General features: G+C 36.0%; 1 protein-coding gene across 2 annotated transcripts; it reads right to left on the reverse strand.

Annotated features, from left to right (window-relative positions):
- Nucleotides 1-217: 217 nt before the first annotated feature.
- LOC147856801 (uncharacterized) lies at nt 218-4,758 on the reverse strand. Of its 2 annotated transcripts, XM_087328629.1 has the most exons (7): nt 4,277-4,758; nt 4,063-4,240; nt 3,226-3,446; nt 2,714-2,990; nt 1,778-1,863; nt 1,551-1,648; nt 218-1,261 (listed from the first exon to the last, which is right to left on the reverse strand). In XM_087328629.1, the coding sequence occupies exons 2-7, from the start codon at nt 4,228-4,230 to the stop codon at nt 894-896; spliced, it is 1,218 nt and encodes a 405-aa protein (XP_087184755.1). In that variant the 5' UTR covers nt 4,231-4,240; nt 4,277-4,758; the 3' UTR covers nt 218-893. The 2 variants fall into 2 exon arrangements, with proteins under 2 accessions (XP_087184755.1, XP_087184754.1); XM_087328628.1 differs by having other exon boundaries at nt 4,063-4,758.
- Nucleotides 4,759-11,412: the final 6,654 nt, after the last annotated feature.

Raw genomic sequence — 11,412 nt, forward strand, 5'->3', positions numbered from 1 at the left:
AATGACACATTGAATACTCCAAAGTTAATTACAATTTACCATATTATACAAACCATGAATCCCAAGCAAACCACACAAGGTGATAAAATACAATAATGGAACAAAGGAAGCAATATCCAAGCATTATTTCGAATCACAATACAACAAGCTACAATAAAGGAGAAACACCAAAGATACTCCACCACTTGCAATACAAACTTCACAAACGAGGATCAAATTTTTCTACAATTTTTTGCCATTTTGATTGAGGAGATCGAAATTTGTACAGAATATACATACACATATTGAGAGGGTTGTTCTTTTGTATGCTGCTACCCACATCCCAAAAGAAAAAAAACTTCACACCAAGAAAAATAAAAAAAACTCCAGACTACAGCTTTTGCTCTTTTGTAGCAAAAGAAATTAGATCCCTCCATTAGATCCACACATTGACAAGAATGTACACTAAAGCAAAACGCTACATACCGAGACATCATCTTTGATACTAAGCATTGGCATATCCCTATGATTCTAGGTACTGCCCCATCACCTCTCATACTGGGTATTGGCACACACCTATGATACTAAATGCTGGCACATCACCTCTTATACTAGGGACTACCACACACCTATGCTACTAGATATCGGCACATCACCTATAACACTAGGTACTGGCACATCACCTATGATACTATGTATTGGCACATCACCTATGATAATCCAACTATATATCACCCACCCCCATCCCCCCTTCTTTAAGAACCTGAAAGAAAAAAAGCAAAAGTACTGTCACAAAGCACCTACTAAATACACTATCAAACCACCTCCCTATCTCTTGCAAAATTGGTTAGCAATTTTTCGTCTTCATCTTCGATCGAATCCTTTCCTCGTTTCCGAGAGTTCAACCCAGTTTTTTAAGTTGTAATGCCCTCCCTCGAGACGAAGAAATCAAAGTCAGGATGTCGGACTTTGAGTTGTCGTATCCATGAGTCCGCAGAGTTAATGAGAGACATGACACGTTCTTTATCAGCAGCCTTTGCCGAAGCCCAAAATGGACCCCTTAGCTTATAAGAGGCCAAGCCAAATGCAGGCAACTCGACCACCATCCCAGGTTTAACCCTCCATGCTGCGTGCTCGTGGAGCCACTTCTCTTGCTCTTGTTTCATATTGTTGCTTGAATTATCTGAAACCAACATCTGATCTGAACCCATCCAACATGTATTTCTGTAGCAGTTGTCATCTAACACTAAGGCTGGACTAGACCTGAAGTCAACCTGTGCATCTATGACAATGAAGATATGTTTTATAACCAATCCGTTCTTAAAGAAACAAACATGAAAGGATGTTTTTAGCAAAGACAAAATGTTTTACTATATTGTATATTCAAGGCATGTCAATGACATTTTCAGTAAAAATAAAATTTGAACACATTTTTGTTGAAGAGTGAATGTTATTACGATGGTTTTTGTAAAGAAAACAATGTTGAAGTAAGATGGTTTTGTAAAGAAAAAATGTTGAGATAAGATGTATCTGTAAAGAAAAACAATGTGTGTTTGATGATTCATCCACACCTTGAAGCAAGGGAGGCGTCCAGAGAGAATGGAATGTGAGGAAACATGTTGGCAAATCACTCATCGTTGGTCCGGTAGGTATACGATATATCGGATACCTGTATAGATTTATAAAGATAATGATTATTAATTTATTAGTACTTAATTTTAACAAGGTTCCACACGCACAATACTAGCATGCCTTCCTTGAAAGAAATTTGATTTTCCTTGTTCTTTTGATAGCTTACCATGCAACTGAGACCCAACTTGCTGGAGACAATTCATTACTCTTAAGTGTGTAGAGCTGAGGAAAATCAACAGCAAGCTCCCGAATCTGCCCGAGTGCAGGAAAACATTATGTATCATGATGCAATTTTACCCAATAAGGACATAACATGATACTATTAGGTTTATTTTCACAAATACTATTGTTCGTATTTTCTCTTAAACCCTAGGTTGGTCTATGTCCCTATCGTAGCTATGCACATTTTTGCGGTGACCAAATGCGTATCCACAATATAATGGGGCAACCCCTGGTCAACTTCACTCTAATGATAATTGACATCTGTGGATTGATAGTAAACAAAAAAGATACTTCACTTATAGTATAATTGATAGTTAATGAACAAAATATTGTGTTACTGTTTCCTAAACTTCTCCTCATCTTTCCTGAACTGAACAGGAGGTTCCCATTAACATAATCTTGGCTAACACCATAAAGAATGTCAAGCCTACCCCAGAAATTAAGATAGAAAGAAATGCAGGGATTTGTATTATATTGAGCCTCCCCACATGATAGTAACCCAACTAGGAATCTCGATTCCAATAAGCACAACAATAACCATGATGGCTCTGGCCTCCATGTAGACCCATGTATCCACATTGAAGTCTACAGTAGACGCATAATAACCCCGGGCAATGAATAAAGGAGATTCAACTTAGATTATGGCATATACCATGTCTGGATGGGGAGTGGAGACGGCATAATAGATATATTTATAAATGTATACATGGATGTATCAATGTATGTGTGTATTTATATACATCTATGTATATGTATGGATGTATCTGGATGCATATCTGCATTTGTTTGTGTGTGTGTGTATGAGTAAGTGTGTCTGTGTGTGTGTATGTGTGCATTAAGTGGTATATGTATATCTTTACATCTACGTATATATGCATACCTTTCCTGCAAGAGGTGTTCGACCATAGGGAGAACATCTTTCAAAATATTCGAACACAAGGTCTCCTTGTCTACACTCAGATTCATCGCTCGACATACTAAAGCTCAGCCTATCTGAAGAAACACAGCTTAGGTTATCCCAGTATTGCTCTGTCACAGCCTTCACCTGAAACTTCGATTGCATTTTCTCGTTCTCATTGTCACTCCCAAAATCACTACTAGCTACACTTCGCATGTCGCTGACATCGCTCCAATCACTCTCCTCATGGTATGGAGGCCTAGCCAAACAATCAAAATGTCATCATTATACAAGCAAAAACTAATATGGAATTTAACAGGTGAAAACAAAACAAAAAAAGCATGGACAACATTTCACAAACAAAAAAAAACATGGACTTCTATTGATCTATTATTACTGTGGTTCAATGGACTGACACACAATCATGTTGAATGCATAAGATCATGGGATAAACAAGGTAAAAGAGTCGAATGCACGGCAGTATATATATATACCTTTTACTAGTGTGGTAGATCTGCAAGGCTGAGAGGTAGGGCACATAGTACTGCATTATAGTCTCTCCACATGGTAAGACCAGAGGCACACCTGCTCCATACACACTCCACTCATCAAAAGACGCCCACAAGTCACCCAGATTGAAGAAAATTGGCTTTCCCTCCTCGTCAGCCCCTAGTTGCTTCCACTTTCCATATAAAGCTTCATCTTCATACATAGCCTGTGCACATTTCCATACCAAGATTAGGGTTCTAAGTTGGTATTTTAAGAGTGAAGATTTATATCCATGGATGAGCCATGATAATCTTCAACCATCACAACAATATTACATCACGAGAAGCTTTAGAATTCCCACCCCCCCCCCCAATCCCATCTTGGATATTTCTGTCTTTCCCACATGGGGAAAATGACTGTTTGAGGCGTCCCCTAATAATAATGTGATGACATTCAATCACAAGAAACTTTCGATATTGTCCCAGTGTCGGACAGACAAATATTATTATTAGTCTTTCCCACATGGAGAAAATGATGCCCAAATTTCTTGCGACATAAATATTGTTTGATGATAGATTCTCTGTTTTGAGAAATCCCTAAATTTTACTTAGTGCTACCACTGATTTCCCCACTCCATGCCCACATCAAATCTCTTAAATGATGTTCACAGTGTTTATCAAAATGTATGGATAAGATGGGAAATAGCCAATTTCCCATATGAAGAAACCTAGGCTATTAATCCCACATCAGCGAAAATGTCTAAAGATTCCTGTGATATATATATATATGACATCCAACTAGACCTAAGTGAATGTATGAACGAATGGATTAAATTGTATTACCTTGGGCAAGCATTGCACTGACGGAGTGATGTGATCCAAGAAAAACTCAAGGTTCGATTTGCCCTCCACATTCAAACCGATCTCACTGGGCAATATGTTTGTGAAGGTACTCTCATCCTCTTTGGGATTATAAGTGTTGATATGCAAAACATTGCAACTACTTGCCATGATGGATTAATGGTTCCCTGCACACGCCTTTATCCTAAATTTGACCTGGTTATTTCTTGCACTTCTTGATTCTAGATATGCATAATTATCTATGCGGATGTGGATCCTATACGATGGTTAGTTTGAGCAATGCCTTTTGAGTTGTAACAAAAATGATGAGCTCAACTAGTCCCACATAATGATGATGGATGATGCTTTAGTAGTGATATGTACAACAAATTACCTCTAATGATGCAAATGCGGTTAACCTTGAAATGTAATTGAAGGAAAGAGCACATGAATTTGAGCATAACAACATGGTGTTCAAGATCATTTGGAATATAGAATAGAGGGAGAGATCAGAGAATTTTAGTGAATTTAAATCGCCAAAATGGAAATCTTATATAAGAATGGTGACTGTCCAGATGAGAGATTAAGAAGAAATGCAGACAGTCCAGATGAGATCTTGCAGAAAATGTAGATCGCCCAAATGGAGATTAGCCAGAAAAATATTTGCAGCAAGTGGATGATGGCCCAAATGAGGTTCCGGAAGGACAATAAGCACCCAAATGAATTTTTTTTTCCAAGACAAAAAAGATCGCCCAAATGAGGTTTTCCAAGAGAAAATTATCACCCAAATGAATTTTTTTCCAAGACAAAAAAGATCGCCCAAATGAGATTTTCCAAGAGAAAATTATCACCCAAATGAATTTTGGCAAGACAAATTATCTCTCCGATTAAGTTTCGCCAGAGAAATGGTCGCCCAAATGAAAGAAGACAAAAACACAGAAGAGGGGAGATCGCCCAAATGGAGCTTTTTTAGAGGAGGCGAAACAGGAAGGTGAAGAAACAGGGGGAAGGATTAATGAAGGATGAAGAAGGAAGAAGAAGAAGGAAGGAAGGAAAGAAAAGCAGGAAGGTGAAGGTGAAGGTGAAGGTGAAAGAAAGAAAGAAAGAAACAGAAGGACAACAGAAGAAAGAGAAGGATTTATGTGAGAGAGAGGAAAGCTGAAGAAGAAGAAGAAGAAGAAGAAGAAGCAGGGTAATAGTTTTTTGTTTTGTTTTTTATTCACAGGTGGAGACGCGTGTTGCAGGAAGACACAGACACAGAGAGAGAGATGAGAGAGAGAGAGAGAGAGAGAGAGAGAGAAGTGACTGTGGCAGAAGGCCGCGTATTTCTTTACCCTAATTAATGGCGTAGAAAAAAAAGATTGGGAGATATGTATGGTATGTATGTATGCATGTATGTTAATGCTATGTGTATGTGTATGTGTATGTGTATGCGTATGCGTATGTGTATGTGTATGTGTATGCGTATGCGTATGTGTATGTGTATGTGTATGTGTATGTGTATGTGTATGTGTATGTGTATGTGTATATGTGTATGTATGTATGTATATATGTGTGTATGTGTGTACATATGTGTGTATGTGTGTATGTGTGTATGTATGTATGTATGTGTGTGTGTGTGTGTGTGTGTGTGTGTGTATGTGTATGTGTATGCGTATGCATATGTGTATGTGTATGTGTATGTGTATATGTGTATGTATGTATGTATGTATATATGTGTGTATGTGTGTATGTGTGTACATATGTGTGTATGTGTGTATGTATGTATGTATGTGTGTGTGTGTGTGTATGTATGTATGTATGTATGTACATATGTGTGTATGTGTGTATGTGTGTATGTACACATTTGTGTATGTATGGTATGGTATGTATGTATGTATGTATGTATGTATGTTTGTACATATGTCTGTATATATGTATGTGTGTATGTATGTACATATGTTTGTGTCTATGTGTGTATGTATGTATATATGTTTGTGTATGTATGTATATATGTTTGTGTGTGTATGTGTATGTGTATATGTATGTATGTATGGATGTACATATTTGTCGTTGTCGACCCCAAGAGTTGTCTCGTACTAGCCATCACTGAAGGGCACAGTTTTAGCTATAGGTACTTACATTAAATAGTCAATCCGAAAGGTGATGTAACTAGTCTCATTTTCTTGAACTTGATCGGAGGGAGATTCCCCAATCTATGTTTAAGCCTCCTTGTAAAGTCTCTTTGTAATAATCCTTCCTAACTAATGGGAAAGTAGCTTCATTCTGAGAAAAAAAAAAAATGTATGTATGTATTTGTGTGTGTGTTTGTGTTATAAAATAATATATTCATTCATGAGTATAAAGAAATATACGTAGAGATGTGATCCTCAAGTGATCATGGGACGGAACAACCATTTTGGTGGCTGAGAATGCCAAAAAGGGCCACCATCTTTGAAGGAGAGAAGAATATCTTTGTTGTAGAGAGTAAGAAATTGGAGACACTAAGCAATTTTAGCATCTGAATGCCTAAATAAAACCATCCCATTGTCCTTTAAAAGTATGGAGTCTTGACCATGTCCGGCCTAATGTTACGTGCCACTTCAACTAGTGAGACCCTAACTTGATGACAATGGAGGATAATCGAGCCTTCCTAATTCAACATATGTTAATATTACTCAATATTTCCCATAATGGTTGCATCTCCTTCTTTCTTCCAAACCATCACCAAAGGAACTACACGAACCATTCTGAAACAAGTGCTAAAATTATGGTAAAGAGACTTGACATCATAGCAGGCAACTTATATCCAAACCACCATTCCCCATGTGAATAATGGTGGTGGAAAGTAGTTGGCAAAGATTATTAGCATACATTTCCATACCAATCAAGACTCAAGGCAATCCCACAGACATTATTTCTATGATTGTTTCGGCAAACAACATCGACCACAATTAAAGGATACAAACATTTTGTGCAACCCCAATACCAACAGGCAAGGCTCGATTCACAAGCAACAATTGCACATGACGTATTTGACATTATTGTTTCCTTTCCCATACCTTACACCAAAACTTGGGAGTAGGACCTTGTTGACTTCTAACATCTGTATTGAAATATCATTGGTGAAACATCCTATGAATTAGAAATATATTGAAATATCTAATTGAACAATGTATTTTTTAAAATTGAACTTGTTGCAAGTAAATGGATTTGTCCATAAATAGTCAGTTGGGTCCCATGCCAAACCTAAAGAAAGGTTGATTACTGTACACCCACAAATTCCAACATGCCTTTACATCCTCTATCAAAAATCAAGAGAGAAGTATGATTTCTCATGCAACATTATAAGAATCCCACTCCACCTTTGTAAAATCTGTTTTGTGATCAATATTTGAAGAGAAACTATGGTTCTGTTCAGATAAGACACGAAAGCTCATAAACCCCATCTAAGTAGGGTTCCTTCACCCCTCCTATGACACTTCTAGACCAATGTAACCTAATATGTCGAAACTAATTCACTCTCGTGGTGGTATTGTCAATGAGAAATAGATAAATCCCACCCACCCTCCAACATGAAATTGTTTGGGGTTTGCCTTTTAGGCACAATATGAAGGAGTAGTTATCACCATCAATGCAACAAAGGTACTTATTCAAATAGTCGAAGTGAAGTGCAATATAGGTTTGCTTAAACTTACACTCACTGGGCCGAACATAACATGCAATACAACAAAGCTTTTGGAATTATTCATTGATTGGGCATAAAATTGAAACCATCCAACGGTTGTACATATGTTTGGATTTATGTGTTTGTCCAGCCAATAGCCTCACATTTCAAATAGCTAGTCATAGAATACATTCTATAATCTTTTGCCTAAACCTGTGAGGAGGAATATATTGCAAGTGGGAGAAACACCACCTTTTATTAGCATTGCTATCATATTCATTCTTTGTATTGTTGAAAATTATGTCGATGTTATAAAGTAATTTTTTTAAACATAAACCAATAGTGGGCATAATCTCGAATTAAGATTAGGAATAATGTTGATGAGAAATACACATCAATCCAATTGTTGGAGGCTCCACCCACACCTTGTTATTATAAAGCACGAGATTTACCACTATACCATCATGTCTATATATATTTTTTAAATTGATAATGGTTGAAACTGTAGTCAAGAAGTTGTGGAAAGTTTGAAGACTTGTATATCATGTGTCATTACAATGTTTTCATAGTGTTATTTAGCACATGATGTATTGTTTGATTGTTATTTCATAAATGACAACGAAGTAGAAGAATCAATCGTGCATTGTTCACGAGAATAAGATGGTTGCCCTTCCTTTTAGACAAGGATAATAATTCAATTACTTGGACAATTATTTTAAAACATAAAGTCGACGTTATGGAAGATTATGCATTTGCCCCATCTAATGATCCTCTGAATCCAAACAAAGTTCCTTGATCGTAGAGTTGCTTAAAACCAACTTAATGCATGTTATTTCTAATAAGCAAGTGTGCAAATTTTTACCATGAATGAAAATCAAGTGGTAGCAATGTTTGACAAACAAGAGGCAAATGATCTGCACAACCATTTACGATGTTGACAAGCTAAGCCAAAGGAGATCGCCGTGTTATTTGTAGTCTACATTTGATTCATTGAAAGACAATAAAAAAAGTGTAATATGAATGGCAACGAGAGTTCTTCTTTCGAACATAATTATCCTTGGATTGCTTAATGGTAGAAATAATTGAGTGTAATAATTTCATAAGAATTCTAGGCAAAAGGATCATGCAAGAACTCAATGTCACATTATAGCTATAACCTATGAATCTAGCAAAGCATATACTTTTCGTTGAGCATCAAACCAACAATATTGTCAATCACTTTAAAGAGAAACCGTTGAACTCAAACCGACAATTATCCTTTGCCAAAATACCCAAAGAGCCACCCGATTAATTTAAGCAATTGAAATCTTAGTTGATAATAATATCAGTTAACAACATTAGTAATCATATTAGTTCCCATTCTTGAGTAGCAATGGGCCCGGTTCAAAACCAAACCAAACCGTTTATAAACATTCGAACATTTAAACCAAACCATTTAAACAAAATGTAAACTAAACCATTTAAACCAAAACCGTTTAGGGAAAAGTTAAAACCAAACCGAACCATTTAATAAAAAGTTTAAACATAACCACATTTTAGCCAAGCTAATTAAAAAATTAATTCAATAAAAATACACAAAATTAAATAAGCATTTATGTTTAAATAAATAAATAAATAAATAACATTAATTGAGCCATTAGATTAAATAAACAATTAAGTTAAGTGAATTAAACCAATGAAAAAAATTAATTAAACCATTAAATTACATAAACATTTAATGGATAAAAAAAGATAGCCCAAAAACCTATAAATCTATAAACCAAACCTATAAACCCTAGTTTCAAAACCAAACCGAACTGAAACCGAACCGTTTATTATTAATTAAAACCAAACCAAACCATTTAATTATTTTGGAACTTATAAACCTTTAAACCATGGTTTAACGGTTCGGTTCGGTTTAAGCCAAAACCGGGCCCATTGCTATTCTTGAGCGTGGATTATGGTACAATAAATTTCATTTCCTTTTTTGTGTTGATAAATCTTAGTGCAAGGGTAAATTTAAAACTCATTATCTGCAACTCATGAACATGTCATGTTGGCCACACACTCTACCCTTTAATGATCATTTTTTGACGAACCAACAATTGAATGATACATAAAACAATTCTCTTATTCCTATTCAATCTACTTTTGCAACGAATATTTTATTGCCTACACACCCAACTCCATGCGCTATTAGTTGTCTACGTATATCTTGTCATTTGTTGAATGAGTAGAATGAGTAGGAACTATTGGTTATTAGAGAGATATTCATTTTTAACATGGGGGGATATTTGAATGTGACTATTTCACAGGAGTTTCAAGTAAAAGGTAACTTAGCAAAGTATATAGGTTTCTTTGAACTTTAAAGCAACACTATTGTCAATCACTTTAAAAAGTAATATTTGAACTCATAAGTGACAATTCTAGGAACAAGACTTTTATTCAAGACCAATGTATCACAACACATTGCGCCAAACTTAAAACCATCTTCTTCCCCAAATGGAGAAACCACAATCACCAATACATGATCTGCTTGCTCCAATAGAACTCAGATCACATTCTCTTTGATGTCAAACAGGGTATTGGCCCTTGGGGCACAAGTGAGGAGAGTCAATGAGCCACAGTGAGGAGACTTGTTGGTTGTGCCTATTTTGATGAAACACGTTTAGGAGTTAAGAGTATCACACACTTATTACAATGTGTCGTATTTTATCACATTGAACTCTTTGAGCTTAATTTCTTATATATCTCAATGTGCACTCTTGATTGCAACATTTTTAATAAAAAAAGTAATATTGAGGATCTCAATCCCACACGTACTATGGAAAAATGATTCATTTTTTGTCCTATAAGTTGTTTGAGGACAATCATAATCTCAATCCTGAATGTTAGGTACTATATAAGGGAAGAAGACCTATTGATCGTATTCAACTTTACCTTATTACTAACATTGAGTATTAACTCTTGTAGAGCCTGAACACTCTGTCACACTCGATCACACAACCTAGGTATTGAAGTTGACTTATGACATCAAAATTAGCCAATTATAAAAGCATGAAAGGTATGCAAGGAAGGTCTAGTAAAGGATGAGTATCACTTGCTTTTACACGCTCAACACATAGTACAATTCGTGAAAGCTATGGTGATATATTAAGAGGGGGTGATGACTTGAGTATCAAACTAAAGAAAATGCCTAGAAGGTTGAGTTTATATGTGTATGCCTTATTCACACATCGACACTCGATGCAATCAAGCTATCAAACAAGGTTTCCCAAAAGATTCACTCATGAATTGGATTAAACCAAACCGTGAAAGAGAAAAAAAAATCATATCCAACTATTGAAGTATCATGGTTAGCTCAATTATGGCCAAGTTGTATAGTGCTATCATGGAATAAAAGATTACCTCATGGGTTGAGTGTCATCACAAATGAGCACTTGATCAAGGAGGCTTTAGACCAAAATAGTAAACTACCCTATCATTTGGTTACACTAATAAAGTTTACTTCAAGGGGAAATATATATTGTCGTTTTCTGCACTTTGAGAAAGACTTTGACACCACACCAAGGAGTGAGCTTTGGAAAAGAATGATAGAGATCAAAATGCCATTAGAGTGAGCAAATTAGGAGCCAAATAAAAATGGATAGTGATTTCTTGAAGTATTTTTTAAGCAACATAAGGGTCAAACAAGGGTGCTCACCCTCTCACGTGCCCTTTGGTCTATG

The sequence above is a fragment of the Azolla caroliniana genome, unplaced genomic scaffold, assembly GCF_043228905.1.
Source record: "Azolla caroliniana isolate FFs.n. ecotype wild unplaced genomic scaffold, voAzoCaro1.0.p SCAF_12, whole genome shotgun sequence".
Classification (NCBI taxonomy): Eukaryota; Viridiplantae; Streptophyta; class Polypodiopsida; order Salviniales; family Salviniaceae; genus Azolla; species Azolla caroliniana.